The sequence below is a fragment of the Xiphophorus hellerii genome, chromosome 7 (genome assembly GCF_003331165.1).
Source record: "Xiphophorus hellerii strain 12219 chromosome 7, Xiphophorus_hellerii-4.1, whole genome shotgun sequence".
In the NCBI taxonomy this organism is placed as follows: domain Eukaryota; kingdom Metazoa; phylum Chordata; class Actinopteri; order Cyprinodontiformes; family Poeciliidae; genus Xiphophorus; species Xiphophorus hellerii.
Genome location: NC_045678.1, coordinates 19,905,270 through 19,927,592, shown reverse-complemented (window position 1 = coordinate 19,927,592; position 22,323 = coordinate 19,905,270). Strand labels below are relative to the sequence as shown.

General features: G+C 37.3%; 2 protein-coding genes across 2 annotated transcripts; both read left to right on the top strand.

The window, feature by feature from the left end:
* Positions 1-4,671: 4,671 nt before the first annotated feature.
* tmem169b (transmembrane protein 169b) lies at positions 4,672-9,727 on the top strand. The gene is made up of 3 exons (XM_032568735.1): positions 4,672-4,806; positions 5,344-5,729; positions 6,429-9,727. Exons 2-3 carry the CDS (start codon positions 5,456-5,458, stop codon positions 7,061-7,063), a joined length of 909 nt encoding a protein of 302 aa, XP_032424626.1. The 5' UTR covers positions 4,672-4,806; positions 5,344-5,455; the 3' UTR covers positions 7,064-9,727.
* A 947-nt stretch (positions 9,728-10,674) lies between these two features.
* On the top strand, positions 10,675-21,895 carry LOC116723264 (X-ray repair complementing defective repair in Chinese hamster cells 5). The gene is made up of 21 exons (XM_032568027.1): positions 10,675-10,758; positions 11,231-11,344; positions 11,423-11,606; positions 12,233-12,281; positions 12,412-12,534; positions 12,617-12,796; positions 12,980-13,094; positions 13,359-13,497; positions 13,630-13,742; positions 13,827-13,889; positions 13,984-14,121; positions 14,636-14,732; positions 16,112-16,227; positions 17,883-18,079; positions 18,215-18,305; positions 19,218-19,287; positions 19,428-19,537; positions 19,748-19,844; positions 20,005-20,072; positions 21,158-21,232; positions 21,429-21,895. Exons 1-21 carry the CDS (start codon positions 10,744-10,746, stop codon positions 21,441-21,443), a joined length of 2,169 nt encoding a protein of 722 aa, XP_032423918.1. The 5' UTR covers positions 10,675-10,743; the 3' UTR covers positions 21,444-21,895.
* The last annotated feature ends 428 nt before the right edge of the window (positions 21,896-22,323 follow it).

Here is a 22,323-nt window from a genome sequence, read left to right as displayed (position 1 = left end):
CCCATCGAAGCAAAATAACTAAGGACGTGACTTTGAATCAAACCTTTCAAATGTAGAATAAGTGGAGTCAAGGGTGTAGGGTCGAGTGTATCATTGGGGGGGACATATCGGAAACCTGACAAATCTGTAAATAACTTGAGCAGAAATGTCATAAACAATGGTGTCATCAACACGTTACTTAGTAAAGCGTTACTCTGGTCTGACCCCTTGTTTCAGTAACGAGTAATCTAACATGTTACTATTTACAATCCAAAACTCAGATTGAAATGACATATTCAAGTCACTGTGTGTTACTATATTTATTTTATTTTGTAAAAACATACATTGTTGCTTTGCTCTTTTTTCTTGAGGAGTTACATCTCGTGTGTAACATCACCAACAGAAACGTAAACAATGGAGGGAAAAGAGAAATGTGCATTTTCTAGCTGATGGATGGATTTTTCATTGAGTAATGAAGTTACTTTTTTATATTTTTTGATCTCACGGTGGCAAACTGCCCCAAAAAATATCCTTTTTCATTTCCTCTTGAACAAAATGCCTTGAGTCTTTAATCAACCAAAATGACTGTCATTCCTTATCATTTGCCTCACAATAGCAAGATAAATACTTTAACAGCACACACAAGCTTGCTACCCTATTTAGATATATTTTACTGGTCAAAATATATCTACTTATGTTGACTGGAAATTGACCTGGTTCTGCCTCTTCCTAAAATTGTACCGGTAAGTAAAAAGACAGAGTAAAATAGAACTCAACGGTTTAAAACTCAGTACAGTAGTTTGACCAACAAAGATGGTCTAAAAAACAATCTTTGTTCTTCTTGAACAACTGTACATCAGAGCAACAGTTTGTCCTACAAAAATAAATATATTATAAATAAATAAATATACTTTTCACATCTAACAAACACCTTAGCTCCTCAATGATAACCGGGTGTGCCATTTCACTTTCCAGTCCTGCATTCAATAACTTGTCAAACACAAAACATATTGAAAAACACAGACTGAGGCAAAAAAGCCAAAATATTTGTTTATCCTGTCATTTTCAGCCACAAACATTTCATTAAAATATCTACTGTTATGTGTTACTGTCTCTTACCTGCTGGTCTGTTCCTGTCTCTCCCTCACTCTGACTCTTTGCATCAAGCTCCTGATGTCCCTGCATAACATTCATGGATTTACAACCCTTCATCCATCCATCCATCCATTTTTTAACACCCTTGTCCCTAGTGGGGTCGAGAGAGGTGCTGGTGCCTAATTCCAGCCAGCGTTTCGGGCAAGAGGCGGGGTCACGCTGGACAGGTCGCAGAGGATTTACAACCCACACCACATTTCTTTAGAACTAACTAAAGAAAAAAAAAGTGTTGAACTGCACTTAATAACCTAATCATAACTTTACCACAACCCTATGAGTAGAATAGTACAAATGTAGATCTGTTTGAAATTAAACTTATGTAACCTAAAAGTTAATCTGGGTGAAAGTTTGCCAAAGCATAAAAAAATACAGCGACTCAGTCCACTAAAAATCAGAGAATAAACTAAAACCTGTTCCTCCTGTGAAATTTCTGGTTCCTCTGCCTCAGAGTGCATTTCTTCTGGTGGACTTGACTCTGAAAATAAAACAACAATCTGATAGTAATCTTTAGTGATGACGTCTATATATGAATAAATAATCAAAAAATGTAATTTATTTCAATTTCTAGGGTGACATATTCACCATCTGACAGCTGCAGAGACCACAGCTCTTCATTTGATTTGTCAGAGGCAGTGAAACAGCTGGTTGGATCCTGCGGTTCGTTTTCCTCACTCATCTCTTCAGTGTTTACTTCTGCAGCAGGTTCATGGTCACTCTGTAACATTACGTTCAGGATTGATATAATTTTACAGAACATAATTACGGTACTGATGTGTTAGCAGTGACAAAATGTCAAACTGATCAATCTGAGTACAGCTGCTTGGTTGAGATCAATGTATGACATGTCAATGGAGCAATCCTCCTCCATCTGTTCAGACTGTTCTTCTGTTGTGTGGTGTTCGCCTAAAACACTACAAAGAAAATTGCATTTAATTAGTAAATGAAAAGCTTTAAAAGTTTGCTTCTTTTTTTTTTTTTATTAATTGTAAATTTTGTAAAACAAACCCATTTGGTAGTTTTTCCATGGAAGTCACATCTGGATCTGTTCAGAAATTGTTGAATATGTAAATTTTCAGCTTAACCAGTGAAAAGACAAATTACAAAGAAAAGACAGGGCTACCAGTAAGATGTTCCAGTTCTTTCTTTTTCATCATCATGCAATCATCACAGTGTTTAATTTGACTCTCAATTTTCTCTATCTCAGCCTGCAGCAGGAGGAGCTTCTGAGCGATGGGATTTTGGAAATATGTTTCTTTGTATGACTGCAGTGTCTGTAGGTAGCTAGCAAACCTCTCTTCGTAGACTTCCCTAAGAAGTTGGTGTAAAATCAACAACTCAGTTTCGTACATTTAAATGCAACTTTCAACAGACCAAATTATACAACAGCCTACTGGTCATGGTCGTAGCTGCTTTTTCTACTTTCCAGTTCTGTTTTCAGCGTCTGTTCATACTGAAGAAGCAGGCTGTTGGTCACCTTCATGCTGGAGTGTCATGGACGACAGAAAAAAACAGTAAATAAAAGCCCCACTACAATGTAACTGGAATAAAAATACATTTGATCATGTTGACCAGTGCACACTGTGGTACTTCATTGCTGTTACCTTTTTGCTTTTTCTTTACTCTTCGTTACAGTGCTCTGCTTCACTCGAATTTCTTCTTCAAGATTCCTGATGTGTCCTTGAATTGCTTCAATGTAAGACCTCTTCTCAGTGATGAGAGTTCTGCACTCTGTTTAAAGAAATACTTCATATTACTGACTTGCGTGCATTTGATAAGGACCATGCAGCACAATGCAATTATAATACTTTAAGTTATTTATAGCGATATCAATAAATAAAACTCACAGGCTACGATTTGTTTACTTATCAACAAGTGTAGCTTGACATACCTTTGATTTGCTTTTGGATTCCATTCTTCTTTTGAGAAGCCTCTCGAGTTTTAATGGCTAAAAAGAAGTGAAATTATTTGATTGCTTTTTATTTGTAAAAGATATCGACCCCCAACAGCTGTCAACAGTTTCCTGTATTGTCAGGTGCCGACTAGCTTACATTAGCTAAAGTGCTTACAAAAGTGCTAACAATAAAAAGCCGAACAAATTTCATAAAGATATAGTTGTAAACATAATAAACTTACCAAATTGAAAAACAAGACTGTCAATATTGTCGAGTAAATGCTGCTCCTTCATGTTAGGTTGAACTAGCTAACGGCGCTAATTATAAGTTAAGAATTTTAATTATAATGAAAAATTATAGTTTAAAGCTAAAAGGGTGATAATGTGGTAACCTAAGCCACCAGTTATATAGAAAAATACAGGTTAACGTCAAAATCTGTTTTTAGATTAGAAAGAATTTACGCTAAAGGAAACAACTGTTGGAGGTGTTCTAATGATTAAGACGATCCTCACATTTCCTGGTTTAGTAACCATGGCAACCGTCAGCCACCTCTTCCTCAACGCAGTACTTAGTGATGAATTTTACTACTGTATTTTTAATACTGTATGCCAATGATTTCATATAGAAAAATATTTTATTCCTTAAAATGATAACATGAAGTCTCAACATTAAGACTCAAACTCATGGCGTCGAAATATTTTAACTTAAAATGACATAATTTATTCGTAATTATGGGTACATTGTGTACAACTTTGGCTATTAATTTCCAATTTTTGGACGATATGTATTTAAACGGTAGCCTACTTTTGTGATTTTGAACCTCGTGACCAATAATTCAAAGTTGTCAATAGATATCCAAAACTCAAACGTTTGGTTTTGAGCACCTTATTTTGTGCATATGGTCTTGTTACCCTCATTATGATCTTTAAATTGTCACTTTGAAACTTCAAACTCATTTGTACATTTATTTAATCTGTTACAACGGAAACCCAAGCAAGATCTACTGAACAAATGACTTGTAAAAATATGAAATGCTGTTTTTATATTAACAGCATTTCATATTTTTACAATTTATAGCATTTTATATTTTATTTTTTATTTTTATTTTATCTACAACTACTACTCAGTGGTAGTTGTTATTGTGTCTTGTCTCTATGCTGTAACTGCGAAGTAATTTCCCTGCAGGGATGAATAAAGTATTTCTATTCTATTCTATTTCTTGTAATTTTTCTGTCTCGCATAATTATGACTTTGAAACTCAAAGATATTTGTGAAAAACTCAAAATGATTTATTTAAAATCAAAATTGTGGCTTTTTTCTTTATTTCGTAGTTCTACTTTTTATTGCACTGAAAATTATTTTACCTTTTATCTTAAATCGTGATTTTGAATCTCTTTTTTTTTTATCTTAAATTTGTACATATTTTGTAAGATGTGTAAGACCATGTTGTCTTTCATTTGGAGCTACCGGGCTTCCAAAGTGAAAATAGTATTTGGTATCCAAATTCTGCAGCTAATTCCTGCTTTTTCCTCCAAAAAGCAGAAGTGACGGTGTGGCTGGAATAAGGGATCAAGGATAGTGTGGATTGGTCGGATTTTGGAGGTTTTTGCGTAGGGGCGGGATTAGTCCTATTCTAGAAGCCCTTTTGCGTAGCGCATCTGTATGCTCAGAAACACAGCACCGGGGTGTGTTTGTGTTTCCCTGCGATGTGTCAGAGAGAGATCCGCTAGTTTATTCTCACACTGTCCCAGTTTGCTGGTCGCCGTCTGTTCTTATAAAGGTAAGCCTGCATTTCATTGGAATCATTTTTAGACAGCGGCAGATTTCCACCGGCTGCTGACTGCAGACAAAAGAGAGGACATGGGTGGGATTTAAATGGGAGGGGAATCAGCTGTATGAGGGTTGCATTGTCGATTTCACCCTCTCCTATAAGAATGCATTCTTACTGAACGCCCTGTTTATTTTCGTGTGTTTTTGATACATATGTCTGTAAGGAGGATGTAAGATAATGATGATGTGCTCAGATAATCAGGACAGTCATTCAAAACAAAAAATCCTTTCTAACCTGAACAAATCCAGGGTCCTGCTTTGTTTTTGCTACATCCGGTGCCGTTTTCCCTATTCATCCATATGGAAATAGATGCCATTTCCTGGATGTAAACAGTCTACAGCAGGACATAGAGAAAAGATTAGCTGTTTTGTGTAAAATTCATCAGAGAATGCCTGCACACTGAGGATTAAGTAACAAGTAAGCTTCTACTAACTGGGCTCTCTTCCTCTCTGTTCTGTGTGTTTTTGTGCTTGGATTACCTTCCAGTAATCTACATTTAGGTTTTATAAATGCAGTAGATGGGACACATATTTCAGCCTACACGTAACACATCAGAAAAGTAGCCTATCATTCAGAGTTAATTGGTTTCAAGGAAAGGATGGCACAGGTAGAGGAATCTCACACTGAAGGGGAGAGCAGCCCTCAGATAGTCTCCTTAAGATCAGACGTGTCAGTGAGCCAGGGGAATGATGGAGAAGTGGGGCCATCTATGAGGAGGAAGAGGAGGAAGAAGAAAGAGCCCCGTCCAGAGTCCATCATCGTGTACCGCTCCGAAATGGAGAGAGCACCAGGAGAGGAGCAGAGCGGAGAGGAGGGAGGAGAAAGGAGCACAGAGGAGGGAGCAAAGTTCCTGGGAACACCAACAGGAGAAGGTGAGAGGGTTGTTGAGTAGTGTTAAAGTTGAAGAGTAGTACACAAGTTACAATGACTGTACATTGCCTTGTAAAAGTTTGATTTTTAATATTTGGACACAACCAAAATCCTCAATGTATTTTATGGGAATTTTGTCTGACAGACACACACGAAATAATCCATCATTTTAAGGAAAATTACATACGGTTTTCTATTTCAAAAAACAAAAACAAACCTAAAACATGTAGTGGGCCTTTATTTCCAGCCTTTTTTTAAAACTTTGTTTTAAACACGTCTCATTTAATCTCAGTATAAACACAGCTGTTAAAGATAAGTTGAAAAATATGCAGGGTTTTTTTTACTGTGCATTGTATGGAACCTATCATCTGAAAATTAGCCAAGCCCTAAACCATGCACAACTCTATTCTACCTTTAATTCCAAATCTGGATTACTTGAGCCCTGCGATTAAAATAATTACATAACTGATTAATAAATAACTTGCATATTTGACAGTAATTCTATGTTTTTATTTATGGGAAATGCCTGAAACTTTAGCTTTTTGTTAGAATTTTTTTGGTGTAATACATTTTTTTTATTTCATGAAGTTCCTGCTTGTTTAAAATGTGCTTTTGATTGCATTACTTGATTTACTTGTGTTCTGTGGTAATTTAAAGATCAATCTGTTGTTCATCTCAAACCTAATTTTAACTCTGAACAGAAAGGGACTGGAACCTTCCTCCAGACAGCCGCTACGTGACGCTTACTGGCACCATCACTCGAGGAAAGAAGAAAGGCCAGGTGGTGGACATTCATGTCACTTTGACAGAGAGGGAACTCAGGGATCTGGCCAAGTCAAAGGAGCGTCTTGATGCAGAGTGTGAGGCTGGGGAAGGGTACAAACGCAAGTGTACCTTAGGAGTGTGCCAGGGACCCCATGTGGTGCTGTGGAGCATCTCCTGCGCTCCTGTGGTTTTCCTCCTTTCCTTCATCACCTCCTTCTACTACGGCACGCTCACCTGGTACAACGTCTTCCTGGTGTACAACGAGGAGCGGACGTTCTGGCACAAGATTACCATTTGCCCCTTTCTCATCATCTTTTACCCTGTGCTCATTATGCCATTGGCGTTGTCTCTGGCTCTATACTCAGCCATGGTGCAGGTGTCCTGGGCTTTCAGTGAGTGGTGGCTGGCGGTGCGAGACCTGGAGAAAGGCTTTTGTGGCTGGGCCTGTGGGAAGCTGGGGCTGGAGGACTGCTCCCCCTACAGCATTGTGGAGCTGCTCGACTCTGACACGGTTTCTGGGACTCTGCAGAGCAAGGCACCCAGTGAATTTGCCCAGACGTCATCAGTTTGAGGGGGGCATTGCTGATTTGCTGAGCTGTGCAACTGTATTCAAAGGCCTTTTTCACATTTTATCAGGTTACAACCACAGACTTTAATGGATTTTATTTGAGTTTTATGTGATTAACCAACATAACGTCCACCTTTTGTTGCACTTAAAGCTGCAAGTATTGTATATGTTAACCAGTTTTGCATGTCTAGAGACTTACATTTTTGTCAATTCTTAAAAAAATAACTCAAGCTTAGTCCGAATAGACGAACATTATCAGTGAATATTTATTTTCAAGTCTTGTTATAGATTCTTTGCTAATTATACCGTTTGGACTTTGACGTCATTCTCACATGAATATACTGTGATCAGAACCATTCCAGCTCTGACTGTATGTTTATGAATATCAACCTGCTCTAAAAGGAACCTCTGCCACAGTGTGAAATGTTTTGCAAGTTTTCTTTCCAGGGTTGTTCTGTATTTAGCTCCATTCAGCTTTTCATCATCTCTGTCCAGCTTCCCTGTCCCTGCTGAAGACAAGTATCTCCACAGCACAATGGAGATGGACTACATACGGCTTCAACTCTGGTTTTCTTCTTGTTACTCTTTCAAATTTAAGCCAGATTTGTAACAGTTGCCTGGGCAACAGATTCCCCATCCTGAGCAGTGGATCTTCTTTCTATTTGTTCACTAATGTTCTCTAATATAGGTTTCCCCAACTCTTTCCCTGAAGGCACATTGCCCAGCATTTTTAAGTGTTTCTCTGCTTCGACAAGCTTGATTTTGATTTATAACTGATTTACAAGTGTTTGCTGAACTGCAATCATCCCAATCTGGGGTGTTAAAAGCAGGGGAACATCTAAAACATGCAGGGTTGTGTGCCTTGAGTACCAGGATTGATCTAACTAACATCTCAGACCTTTAAATAGTTGTTGCGTTTGTAATGAGATTAGATTACTCAGAACTGAAACTATTTATCAATTCTGAATACAGTTTTATTCATGGGTACTACAGTAAGCAGGCATGAATAAAATATATGCATACTTTCAGGTTTTTAAAAATTTTGAAAACCATGTAGTAATACATTGAAGTTTGTAGTTGTTATTTGATCAAATGTAAAACAATTCAGGAGATTAGATTTTCTTTTTACAGGGTCCCCTATTTATGTTGGCTTAAATAAAATGCTGATGTCATTTTAACTTTTCATCTTAGTTTGAAGACAAACATGTGGTAGTTTTAATATGTCAGAAAATATATTTACAGATTTTGGAAATTGTAATTTGACATAATTCCTCATTTTGGTTATAAACATATGACTTCATTTGAATCTTATATTTCTTTAATTAAACTGAAAAAGAAGAAAGAAGATTTTCCTCATAATTATTATTTTGTTTAGACAAAAATGCTTAAAAGCTTTTCAGCTACATTTCACTGCAAAACATAACTCAGTATGCACTGCCCAAACTGTCTTTAGGTGCTGAATTATTCTTGCAAACTCTTATTAAACTATAAGCATAACTGGTTATCAGGGTTTTTTATGGTTCTCGACTTTTATCATTAAACAGCTACCAGGGATTACTAAACCAATCTCAGAGACTTTTCACTTCATGTTGGCCTTGGCTCGGAAAGCCATGCTGGAGATCCAGTAACACAGAAAACTCAACATCACAACCAAGTTTCACTTGATCTGTAAATATCTGTAATAAACATTTGTGATTGCTGTGCAATGACTTGTGTAACTTCCAAAGCAGCACTCAGTTGTTTAAGTCGCTGTAATCACTTGGATGCTATAGAAGAAGTCTCTTACTTAGGAGGCTCTGCATGAACTGTTCCAGTGGGAAAAGACAGTATTAACACATTATTGACTGAAAGATTATTTTGCGTTTTATAGAGTGTTTTCCACCATTGGTTCTCTATTTTGTGATATAACTTTTTTTTCTGTATGTTGTCAGTCTAAGTGTGTATACCTATCCTAGTATAAATTATACTTTCCATGTTCGTTTTAGTATCATAGTTTAGTATTATTTAACTAGTTTGGACAGTTTTGTTGCAAATTAATGCTCAGTCAACCCTCCTATGCATAGAGACACCTCAATGTCTTGTATGTCTGCATTGACTGAAGAGGGAAAAAAAATATCTGTATTTCACCTGTCAATCACTGGTCAAAGGCAATCAAGAAAAAAATAAACAGATTTATCAGCCACTACTTTTAACTTCATTTAATGTTATATTTTTGCTCAGTCTAAGCACCATGAAATGAACTGTGTGCGATCAGAATCTTATTGTTTTGTTTCATTTGTAGTTTTCTAGTTGAGAAATCTTGTCAGATTCCCATGTATTCAGATTTTATATGTTGTCTTTTCATTTTCTGATTTATTTCTGTTATCCGTTGACAAGTTGTTTAAGCTACTGTATGTGTTTTACACTCCAGCACTTTGACATAAACTAGGTGAATAGATATTGGGTTAAGATGAATCAGATTAGTTAAATGCTTGGTGAGTCATCTGTTGGGGTGTGTTTGAGAATATGTAACCATGTATGGCCTCCCCTTTCTGGATATGCTGTTTTTGTTTACAATTTAAAAAATAGATGTGGTTTGGGACTGAATCTGTTTTCCACATCACTTTTTGTAAATCCACATGATGGAAAACAAAGAATAAAAGTAAAACAAAGGATAGCATCACTACATTTCAGTGGTGGGATATTTTCTTAACCTATTCCTCCCCTCCTGCTGTAAAACAGCCAATACTGTCCAGCTCTTATTTTCTGTAAATGCATGTAGACATTGTTATCTCTGCTGCCTCTCAGCAAGTAGATCCTGGGTTCAAATCCAGGCCACAGCTTCCATTTTCACTGCTATTTGGCTTCCATGTTAGGTTAATTGGTCACTTTAAATTGCCCTCAGGAGGAACTGTGTGTGTGTGTGTGTGTGTGCACATGGTTCGTTGTCCTGCATATTTCTGTGTTACCCTTTTATCAGCTGGCAACCTGCCTAGCCTATTGACTGCTTCCGAAAGGCGCCAGCCTGCAAGGATTAATGCGTTCACAAAGAAAATGTATTCACAAAGAAAAACTGCCGTATTTCACTTCCTTCCACATATGGCTGAAACGATTAATCAAATTACTATACTTTTGTCTGCTTATCTGTTTCACTGACGTGTTTATTTACCAGGATTGATGAAATGCCTGTCTGGCAAGTTGAGATTTTTTGTAGCAGTACAAGCAGAGCTCCAACATGTGTTTCCCAACCCTGGTTCTCAAGGCACACTGTCCAGCAAGTTGTAGGTATTCCCTTGATTCAGTCCGCCTGATTTTAATTAATGGCGGATTATCAGACTTTTGTTGAATTGTCATCATCTGAATCAAGATTACCAAAGCGGGTACACATGCAGCCCATTGTGCCTTGAGAATCAGGGTGTAGAGAGCCACATGAAACACAAGAGGGCGTTTGACCTACATCTTGATTTCTAGTTAAAAAAATAAAAATACTGTACGTAAAAATTACGTAAAATATTGTTAATCTTTACTGATATATAAACGTCCCCTCCAACATATAAATAATATTTTTGGGCCCAAAACCTATATTTTAATATACAAAGATTTAAAAGACGAGGGTAGACAGGAACTCTCTGAACCGCTAGTTGTTGCCTTCCGGAATAATAACACAGTGACACCCTGTGACTTAAAGAGGGAAAACGAAGAGGATGGCCGGAGCAAAGGTAAGTTGTTTTCTATTTAATGTGTGTTAATTTCTTTAGACCAATGTTAAATGAATGATAACAGGAGGCTCATGTTTAGAAAATACTTTCGGGTATTTTTTTGGTTTGTTTTGTTTTTGCTGTTTGAAAATATTGGAAGCTGCTTGTGTTCGGTCAGGTTAGTGTGTTCATGTTGAGGCATGTCTGGAAATCTTTGGTCGCCTCTAGGTTCAATTTGCTACTCATTTTCATCATGGTGATGTCTTGATTTTATGACAATATGTGGTTTTAACATATCGAAAGAAACTTCCACACCAGGTTTATGCTTGAATATCTGATTAAGACGAAACAGTGCTGGTTCAGCCATGGTGTAAGTTCATCTGGGGAGGAGTTTCAGCAGTTATTGGCAGCTTTATAATGACATAATGAATATGTATTTGATCTGTTATAATAAAAAACGAGGTTTATAACCATTGCGGTGTTTGCTCTGCAGTCAGCCCTGGTTCTCTGCATGGATGTGGGCTTCTCCATGTCCAACTCAGCCCCGGGTGAAGAGCCTCCATTTGCACAGGCGAAAAAAGTCATCCAGAAGTTTGTCCAGCGCCAGGTACAGCAGCACAGTCATCGAACAAGGTATCATCCTCAAAAATAGGCCTCTTATCTTTATCCAGTGTTTTTCTGTCAGGTTTTTGCAGAGACCAAGGATGAACTGGCTTTGGTTCTGTTTGGCACGGATTCCACCAAAAACTCTTTGGACCAGGATGGGCAATACCAGAACATCACAGTACATCGTCATCTTATGGTGCCGGACTTTGAGCTGCTGGAGGAGATTGAACATCAGATCCACCCTGAGAATCAGCAGGCTGACTGTATCCTTTGTTGGACTTATTTATTAATTTTGTACGGCTTATTGTTAATGAAATCCCAAAATGGAGTTTCTGAGAAGGTTACAGTTCTGTGAAAACCTAGTAGCTCCCTATTAATGTCCCTGTTTCCCCCATTAAATGTTTCAGATCCTTCATTGTCTATACCTGCTTGCCCATGTCATGGGGGGCTGGTGCTTATCTCCAGTGATCGTTGGGCGAGTACAGCCTGAAAAAGTTGCACAGGACAATCGACCCTGCATGGACACACACTCACACCTAAGGATACTTTAGAGAGACATAAAATACTTATTGCCAGTTATCAAACACTCGATAGGAGAGGCCGCTGCCAAGTATGGCACAGGCTTAGGGACTAATTACCATTTCATACTGGACCGGGTTAGTTTGGAGAACTTTTTTCTCTCATTAAATAAAATCCATAATTTTTAATGACATAAACAGAAAAAAAACTGCAAGGTATGAAATAGTTTTTCATTGATCAATTAAAAAGTGCTATACTAAAATGTCAACCTGCATTACATGCATGAATAACTGCATCAATGCAAAATTTTATGTAGATGAGCAGCTTCTTTGCTTTTTCTTTCAAAAGTTCTTTAACTAACGTTTAACAGGGCTGGATGCTCTTGTAGTTTCCATGGATCTTCTCCAGACAGAAACCAAGTAAGAAGCAATGTGTATCTCACTATTTAAAAAAAGTAAAGGAAGAATCAAAAACCAACATTTTTGGGTGGATTTCATTCTTCATTATGTCGAAGAGACTAATTGATTGTGACTTTTATTTCTTTTTAAGGGGGAAGAAGTGTGATCGCTTAAACATTGTTCTCCTGACTGACCTGAGCACGGAAGCCAGTTCAGACAAGCTGGATGTTATTATTGAGAACTTGAAACAAGCTGGAATCACCCTGCAGTTCTTGTAATACACAGTTTTCTTTTGTAAAGCATGTTCTTTTTCATATTACTGAATGTTTTGCCTTTGCCAACTTGTTCATTTCCAGTTTGCCTTTCCCAGTGGAGGATGAAGAAGAGGGTGAAGGAGATGAGGACAGAATGGGTTCCGGTGACCCTGGTAGGGGCAAAGGTCTCTCCAGGGAACAGCGAAGTGGCCTGGAAATGGTTAAAAACATCATGCTGAGTCTGGACGAGGAGGAGGGCCTGGAAGAAATTTACACATTCAGGTTGAAGAGTTTCAAAGATTTTTCTCCAATTCAAATGTTCTTTCTCACTTCTCATTGGTTTTTGTTCTCTGTTAATACTTTCACCTCTGAGTCGCATCATCTGACTGCATTTAGGAGTAAATGATCCTTGCATTAGATATTTGTCACATGTTTTTATTTTCATTTGCCTCGATCCTGTTGCAGGAATGCTGTGGAGCAGCTGTGTATGTTTAAACGCATTGAGAGGAGACCCATGGCCTGGCCCTGTCAGCTCACCATCGGTAGCTCTCTGTCCATCCGTATCGTTGGCTACAAAGCAGTAAGTTCACTAAAATGTGATTTGCCTGCAGTTTTCTAAAAACTGCAGGCAAATCAGTTTTGCCTGCAAAACTGATTTTGCAGTTTTGCAGGCAGTTTTAGAAAACTGCAGGCAGTGGGACACAACAAACATTTGTTTGTTTCAGCTGGACCATTTAAAGCAGTGCTTTTACATTTCATATATTCTTTAGCTATTCTTAAGTATTATTCCAATTTAATAATAGTCATATAAACCTCACTGTTAAATGTTGCATTTCTTCTCCAGGTGACTGAGGAGAAACTGAAGAAAATGTGGATCACAGTCGATGCTCAAACCAACCAGAGAGATGATGTGAAGAGAGAGACTGTTTTCTGTCTGGACGATGACAATGAGACAGAGGTGCAGAAGGAAGACATTATTCAGGGTGAGGACAATCTAAAGCCTTGAAGAGTGGAATAAAAGAAAAAAAAAAGAGCCAGAAGAGATTCGTTTTTCGTCCCAAAATCTGACTAATTTTATGCTTAAGTTCAAGCCCGCCTCTTTTTTTTGTTGCCAGGTTTTCGTTATGGAAGTGATATTGTACCTTTCTCCAAAGTGGATCAGGATCAGATGAAATACAAGCATGATGGGAAGTGCTTTGCTGTCCTGGGCTTCACTAAAAAGAACTTGGTATTTTTCTCTTATTTTTAATCAAGGCCATGACTCAACTTAACAGCTGAAGCATACTGTTAGTAAATTAATCTCCATCTGCAGGTTCTTCGCCATCAGTTCATGGGAACACAGATTGTCAAGATATTTCCTGCACGGGATGATGAGGTAGGGATGGACAGCGCTGGTGTTAAGTTAATGACCAGAAGTTGAAATTGATCTGGTATTTTTGTTTTGTTTTATTTCTTTTCTCTCTGAACAGCATGCAGGCGTGGCCATGTCAGCTCTGATCCGTGGTCTGGATGAGCTCAACATGGTTGCCATCGTGCGTTACGCCTACGACCGGCGCAGCAATCCTCAAGTGGGCGCTGCATTCCCGTGTATCAAGCCTGAATATGAGGTCAGGTCATAGACAAAAATACTTTTTCTGAGTTTGTTCTTCAGCAACTCTCCTCATATACTTTTACAATAATGTCTTTGCAAACACACCATCTTTTTTGCTCATGCTCTGACATTTAATCAGTCTACACTTTTCTGTATTTGTTGGGATATCCAAATTTATAACTATTAGTAAATAATTTGGAAGACTTATTTGTGCTCAACAATAAGGTCTTTGTCTCTAACTGCATTTCCAACCTGTGACTTTTTGAGGTAGTGGCTTCTTCATTGCTGAATGGCCTTTCAGGTCATTGTACAAAATGGAAATCTTGATTTCTTTTGTGGTTTTGACTTAAAATACATCACCAGGTGAGCCTCTAATTAGCTTGCTTACAAAACAATGCTATTATCTTCTTGGCTAAGCTAGTATCTGGAATCATATGAAGTCACAGTGAAGGGGAAAAATGATTGTGTCTTTTTCTACATTGCATATACAGTAAATACTTGCATTCAATTTTATGTATCTCCCTCTACAGTGCCTCTTATATGTTCAACTGCCCTTCATGGAAGATCTTTATGGAAGACAGTTTACATTTCCTTCTCTTGAGAACAACAAGAAGATTGCTCCATCAGGTGCGGCACACACAGAAAGATATACTTTTGCACTTTTAGATCTTTTCTTCAGATTTTCAAGAGCAGAAAATAAAAACTTTCACACTCACATTTCCTTGTCAACAGAGAGCACAGTTCCTATCTTGTGTATTTGAACTGCTGCAGCTAAAATAATTCACTTAAGGCATATAACTCCTCAGTTGAACAAGTTGAAGCTCCGAGTCAGCAGATAACTTTTATTAATTTTTTATTAAATTTTGTGTGAGCTTGGAGGAGCTCTTGACACTGAGGAGATTTTTGAAACAGATTATTCAGAATTACTGGACACTGGTACTGGACACTTGTGGTAGTACAGCTCAACAGTTACATGGATACAGACTGCAGCCTGTCTCCTTGTGCTTCACTTATACAGTAATTCTTTGAGATATTAAAACACAGAAACATTTTTAGTTTATGGTGACTCAAGTGTCGCTGCTCAATTCCAGATTTTGTATTGTTAGATGAAGATACTATAATACTTTATTCTCAAACCTTTTCTGTCCTTTGTGAGACATACTGTATATACTGAATAATTTACCTCAAAACACCAGGAAACCTGTTTGGGGGAATTTAAAAAGAAAAAAAAATTAAATAACCTAGTTCTACAATTCTACAAACTCTTAAATTAATACTTTGTTGCTGAGCCTATTGATTTATTTATACACTCAGTCTTATTGGGTGTGCAGCATAAATCACAGTGAATTAGGTGACGTTTTAAACTGACAGTATTATATATTTTCCAGGCACATTCTGCCAATTTATAACATTATCAAGTAAGTGTTACCCTAAGCTGCTGCAAAAATGCTGTGTATATCAAACAGGACTTAAAAGAAATTTGACTTCAAAGTGGGCAAATATTCTCGACTCCCAATAGATTCCAGCCAAACAACAATTAATCCTAAAACTCTATTAAAATGTGCTCTGATGATGTAATCATTTAAGACTGTGCACACATGAAAAAAAATTTTTCCCATCCCCCCAAAAATTGTTTGGTTTTTAGTTATTTGTGTCACATTATAGGTGAAAAACATTAGAAATAATTAACATCATTTGCTTTGCATGTTATGAAAATCTGCCCTTTCGATGGGTGTGATGTGAACACTTCAGATCTGCTGTATTTCTCCTTTAGTACATGCACATTCTGAGGCTGGTGGGACATTATTGTTGCTTTATTTTTAAATCACAAAAAGGAACTAAAAATGTATTCTCACAAAAAAATTATTCTGTATTTATATTTAAGATCAACTGTTTTGATAGAAAGTGTTTATTTAGATATATTTTTGTTCTTTAAATCTGAATGTGTTAAGTTGCGTATGAAAATCTAAACTCTGTGATTTCTTTTTGTTCTTTGCTTCCTGTAGAGACGCAGCTGTCAGCCATCGACTCTCTTATCGATTCGATGATGCTTGTAACAGAAGACGAAGATTTGCTCAAACCTCACCATCTTCCCAACCCTGCTTTCCAGAGACACTTCCAGGTGCAGTTTTTAAACACTCAGTTTAAAAGACAGAGCTCCTACACTGTCATGAAGAAAATATGGAATTTGCTTCTCTGAATATCCGGGTCTGTATATGGGGAGGAAAGAAACATTTTTTTAATGAATGTTTGATCATTTTTTTTCCCCGTCTACCATTTTCTAAAGGACAAATGTCAAATAATGCCTAAGAAATGCTAATATAGATTTAAATATATTTAAATCTATATTAGATTTCCGTGCTTTATCTGTGATTTATTGCAGTACATCGATTTAACATTTGCCTACCAATTTTTGGGTTTTTCATTAATTGACTGAATCCACACACTTTCAGAAAAAAACCCAACAATTTAACTACCAGTTTTGTATCTAGGCACCTTTTAATTCATGGATCTGTGGTACCTAAATTCTGCTTAAAATGCCGAGCAAAGCCCTAAACCTACTATTTCTAAGAATTTGTTCCAACAATTGAGGAAGGTACCAAAGCTTTAAATAATCTGCATTTAGTTTAGGATAGTCTATTACTTATTTCACAGGTCCAAGAGGTTTTATTTTTAGAGAGATTCTAAAATATGTTATCTAAGATAGTCCAGATGCCACAAAAGCAGTGACACTATAAATCACCCCTAAACTCTGAATTTCAGTTATTTTACTGGCAAACCTACAGAGAAAATCTCATGACTAATACTGAAGCAAGTTAATAATTAATACTTTTGACTGAAACTCCAGAAATGTCTTTTAAAAAAATGCTAAAAATATTCAACAAATGAAAAAATATATATAGAGAGAAAAGTTTGATTGAGTTCAGGAAAAAGCTTTAAGATTTTATATTCTTCTGCAGACATGTCTCACTAAATCTTTATCACTTGTGAAGTGTTGCTTGTTGTTCTTAGATGTGTCACTTTTTATGATGAAGCTTCAACCTCTGGGAGTTTTCCCAACACCTTTTCTTCATGGCTAACTCAGGACTTTTTTCTTGCTCTCTGCCTGAGTCAGAATATTATAGTACACATAAAAAGTGAGTGTGTTTCAGTAATTCAGTGTAGAAAGTGAAAATCAAATCTAATACATTAATGTGGAGATATATTGCAATCATTTCTTTCTGTTAATTATGCTGAATATGGCTTTGAGCTAATGAAATGTGGTTTTACAGAAAATTAGAATATCGCATAAGAATAATTAAAAGAAATGAAATGATGTTGTAGACAAAAGATTGAAGAATGAAGAGGTCAGAGTTCACTGTTAGCTTCTGGTTTTGTTTCACAGTTTCAGTAAGTCTAAAGGCAGAGCAACCATCCATTAGGAAATCTTAGAGCAGCTCATCCCTCCCTCTGGATGAACTTTATAGAGATGCTGGTTTCATTTTCCAGAAAGACCTAGAACCTTCCCACACTGTTAGAAGTACCAAAACTTTCTATCGTTATGTAATATTCTAATTTCTAAAACTTCCATTAGCTGTACGACAGACATACTTATCAATATTAATAGGAATAAACTTCAGATTTTAGGCAAAATGCATTGTTTGTGTTTATTGTCAGGATGATTTTCCTATTGGAAGGAAAACCTTACCCAGCAAGTATCTGACCATGTTTATCCTGGTTTGGTTCTGCCTCACTGAGTGCTGGTTTCAGCTTCTCAAAATCATTTTATTATTTCAGTGTCTGCACCACAGGGCTGTACACTCCGACTCTCCTCTTCCCCCCATGGAGCCGTGGCTGGAGGCTGCACTCGATCGCCCTGAGGTCATCCAGGAACGCTGCCAAGCTCCACTGGAGGAGATAAAGAAGTTGTTTCCACTCACCGAAGTAGAGAAGAAAAAGAAGCTGAAGACAAGCGCTCAGATTTTTGGCAAAGAGTGAGTTTGGATTCAGAGTCCTGTTGCAGTCCTGTGTGCAGATCGGTTGTAAAACCTTTTGCAGAGTAACATGCATGGTATTTTTCACGTCACAAGAAGCGGTGATGGATTGTAAATATTCTTTGTGATTCATAGCTCTGAGGAACCAGATGCCAAAAAAGCAAAAGAAGACGAAGAGGAGGATGAGTATAACCTGGCAAACATTGCTGAAGGATCTGTTACTTCTGTACGTGTCAGAGGGAACTGGCTGAATCCTCACAGGCCACATAGGGGTCATATATAGAAAAGCTTACAGTAGCTTTTATGTCTGTATAAATATAAAAAACTAAGGGTGGAAAAATATTTCTATTTCTAGACTCGATTCCTGTCCCATTGTCTAAATGTTGTATTCTTCCTTTCTTCTATCTTTCTTGCTATGTGTCCTTTCTTTCCTTCCACCCTTCCTTCTGTATTTTCTTCTTTGGTTATTTACTTGTGTCCTTCCTTATTTCCTACTTGGCATCCTTCTGTCCTTGTGTTCTTCCTTCCTTATTTGCTTCCTTCCTCCCTTCTTTGTTTCCTCCTTCCTTCCTTCCTTCTATTATTGTCCCTCTTTCCTTCTTAGTATTTTTGTCCTACTTCCTTCCTTCGTTATTAGTGTCCTTGCACTTATTGCACCATATCTTTTAATTCCCTCTCTGTGTCCTTCAACCTTTTATTCTCCCTATCTTTCTGTCCCTCCTTCATTTTTAATGTTTATCTCCTCTATCTTTCCTTCCTTTCATCATTTCTCCTATCTCTCTGTCCCTCCATCTGTCTTGGTGAACTTCTATCATTGTATCCTACTTCCTTCCTTCTTTCCTTGTGCCCTTCCATCTTTCCTCCTTTGTGTCCTAATTTCCTTCCTTATGTCCTGTCTCCATGCCTTCCTTCTCCTACCTTCCTTCATGTCCTGTATCCATCCCTTATGTCCTACTTTCCCTCTAGTTAAAGGTTTTTCTTATTGCTTATTTAAAGCCTGCCCACTGTAGAAAATCTGACATAAACCAATGGTACAGTTTATTATTTTGTGTTTTAAAAATGAACAAAACAGATTCTGGAACATTGAATCTGGAAAGCCCAACAGATGTGTCTTAAATAAATTTCCACCTCCAACCAGGTGGGAAGTGTAGATCCAGCCCGGGACTTCCGCGCTCTGATCAAACAGAAAACTCTTTCGTTCGGAGAAGGTGAGGTCCCGGCTTCCTGTTATTTCTCTGTAGAGCTGATCAGACGAAAATCGGTGTAATATAAACCACCGTGACTCACGCTCAGCCCCTATAATTATGTTTTTCTCTTTCTCTGGTTGTGGTGACCCCTGTCTTTTCAGTCTGTCAGCAATTGACTCACAGGATAGAGCAGCTGCTTAGCAACAAGAACACGCACTACTACATGAAAAGCATCACCTGTATCCAGGCTTTCAGAGAGCAGTCTGTTAAGGTAAATAAACATTCACTAGTCGACATTTAGGAATGCACGACTATGATGTTCTTTCAAAGTTTGGTTGTTCTTCTGAGATTATTAGTCTTGAGATTAAAATGAGTCTGTTTCTTTTCTTGTGACTTGAGCTGAGGCCAATTTTCATAAGCATGTCAGCATTTGCGAGAGCGCTAAATGGGATTTGAATATTTTATGTCTTCCATAATTCAGCAGGGGAATGCTGATCTGTTCAACAGTTACCTTCAGTCCCTGAAAAGGAGTATTCCCAGCAGAGGCCTCGAGGTCTTCTGGGACCTGCTTGTTCAAGGTACGATAAGCCTTCTTTTTAAGAGGCTGCAAGGTTTCTGCTCAATTATTTTTCCCCGGGGAAGAGATGAAGCCTCTACATGATTTGAGTGCCGAACGCTGCTTTAGTTACAGTACAAGTCCACTGAAGAGTTCAGCGTTTGACTTCTTTGTTTGGGCAGACGCTGTGACTTTGATCAGCAAGGACGAGGTTGAAGGAAGCACCGTGTCGAAAAGTGAAGCCTCTCAGGTGATTTTAATGCACATTGATATTCATATTAATAGTGTGGAATACCACTGAGAAAATAATTTATTTCAGTAAGTCAATTCAAAAAGTGAAACACAAAGCAACATATATAAGAAGTACTTCTTTTATTTTGGGGATTATGGTTAACAGCAAATGAAAAACAATACCCCGTTTGGCAGAAAGTAAATTTTTAATATTGGCAATGAATAACAAACGAATCAAAAAAAGAAACTTGTTTTTAAATGATGATTTCAAGAGAAACAACTTGTCCAAATTAATCTGACCCCATGTGGAAAAGCTTGATTACTGCCAGACTTGCAGAATCTAGAAATCACTTATATAGGACTTTTCTGACATCATGAAGTAGGCTGTCTACCAAAATTACTCTCAGAACACACCAGTGACTCATCCAGGAGGTCTCAAATAAACCACCATCACTTGCTTTCCTTAATGTTTGAGGTCACAATTCAACAATCACAACAAAGAACTAGACTTGGCAGAAACAGCTTCCATTGGAGAGTTCCAAGTGGAAAAAGCTTTTCGGACCAACAGGAACCCAAATGTTTGAACCATGAGTTCTGCTCAGGAGGAATCAGTTCATGACCTTAAGTTCAAGGACACTTAGACTAAGTAGCTGTAGGTATACTTCTGAATGGCTTACTAAAAAACAAGGCGATGGTTTCGAAGTGGCCTAGTCAAAGTCCAGAGTCTTTTTGTGCATCTAAACGTTCCGATGTGACTGAATTAAAACTAATTTAAGAAGAGCAGCTGAAGGTTGAAGTCACGCTGGACTTTCTTCCTGTTAAAAAACAATTTTCCATTTATTCCATAATTTTCCAATTCACGAGAAACTAAATTTCAAGTTTTTATATTAGCTCTAACCCATAATTACGAAACATAGCAGAAATGGACCCTTTAAATATCTTACTGTGAGATACATCACTGTGTTCTAAATCTCTAGCATTCAGGTTTTGTGTTGAAATGCTGAAATATTTAGCTTTCCAAGGATATTTTAAAGTCGTGCAAGTTATTTAGCATTAAGGGCTAAATAATGCCTTACTGCTAGCTGAATCCTACTTTGTTTGCAGTTTCTTTTGGCTGAGGAAAAGAAAGAACAAGTTGCTCCTGAACCTGTGGAAGACACTGGCGATGTTGATGACTTGGTGAGTGTGGAAATGTGTCGTCCAACAACAATCTATGTTCTCTCTTTTTATATAGATATATAATTTAGGAATTAGATTAGTGTTAGAACTGTTTCTTCTGCGGTTTTCATGTTGTTCTTTGAGGAGTTGAGCTTTTACTACCTCATTATAAGCTCATCAGGCTCATATCCCTTCTCTTTGCTCTCTTCCTGTGCAGCTGGACATGATGTAAGAAAAGAAGCAGGAGGAGTGTTGGCAGAAATCTAAGGAATGTGGTGTTTGAACCCCACCCTAAGCAAACTAGTTAAACCGTCCTTTGTCCTGTTCCTTCCACTGGAGATCCCCGTCACTGGGTGTATTTTAGTTAGCTGTACTTTATTAAACAATTGGCCAAACAACTTACAGAAAACTGCTTAGATCAAAAACTTTGTGTTCACTTTTAAATGTAAAATCACTATCATTGTATGAGTCTTTTGTAATTCATTTTCCAATGATCTAGTGTACTAAAAACTGTAACATTCGGAGTACTACAGGTTTATTATGTGAAATCAGTGATTTATAATATGCTTAACAGTAGAGCTTGTGTTTTTTTGGGTGACAAAATATATTAAAACTTGATGCTTTGTGATAATAATTGCAAATTGTAGAATGCACAAGTAATAAACAAATATTTTCTTAAAATAATGAGTGTATTGCAACGTTTTTGTTTGACAGATAATGAACACCAACAGACACTTGTGTTTTACACAAAAACCCTCTAAATCACTGTTCTTGAACCGAATTATTGTACTATATGATACTGTGTAACATATTTGTTGAACAGCTCTAAAAAAGTCCTTAATTAATAAATGTAAGCTTGCTAGCACCACATAAAACACTTAAAAGCTGCATTTGTGTAACATTTACTTCTTAAAAATGAGACGGTACTTCCTTAGTTTAGGAGACAACCTTTCAAAATAAAAAGCATAACATATTGCCCTGGATTTATTGCAGACAACGAAGATTCAAGTCTCTATCATTTACGGTAATTTGATTTACCTAAGTCATTAAAGCCCTAATCTTAAAATGACATCACAGCCAACTTTCAAAGGTGTTTATGAATGTCCAGGTGT

Bases quoted from the DNA above. Each gene is read 5' to 3' on its own strand.
- tmem169b (XM_032568735.1), top strand. From the start codon at position 5,456: ATGGCACAGGTAGAGGAATCTCACACTGAAGGGGAGAGCAGCCCTCAG. The intron at 5,730-6,428 runs GTGAGAGGGTTG...AACTCTGAACAG, and splicing joins GGGAACACCAACAGGAGAAG to AAAGGGACTGGAACCTTCCT.
- LOC116723264 (XM_032568027.1), top strand. The intron at 13,498-13,629 runs GTGAGGACAATC...TTTTGTTGCCAG, and splicing joins GAAGGAAGACATTATTCAGG to GTTTTCGTTATGGAAGTGAT. The intron at 16,228-17,882 runs GTGCAGTTTTTA...TTATTATTTCAG, and splicing joins CTTTCCAGAGACACTTCCAG to TGTCTGCACCACAGGGCTGT.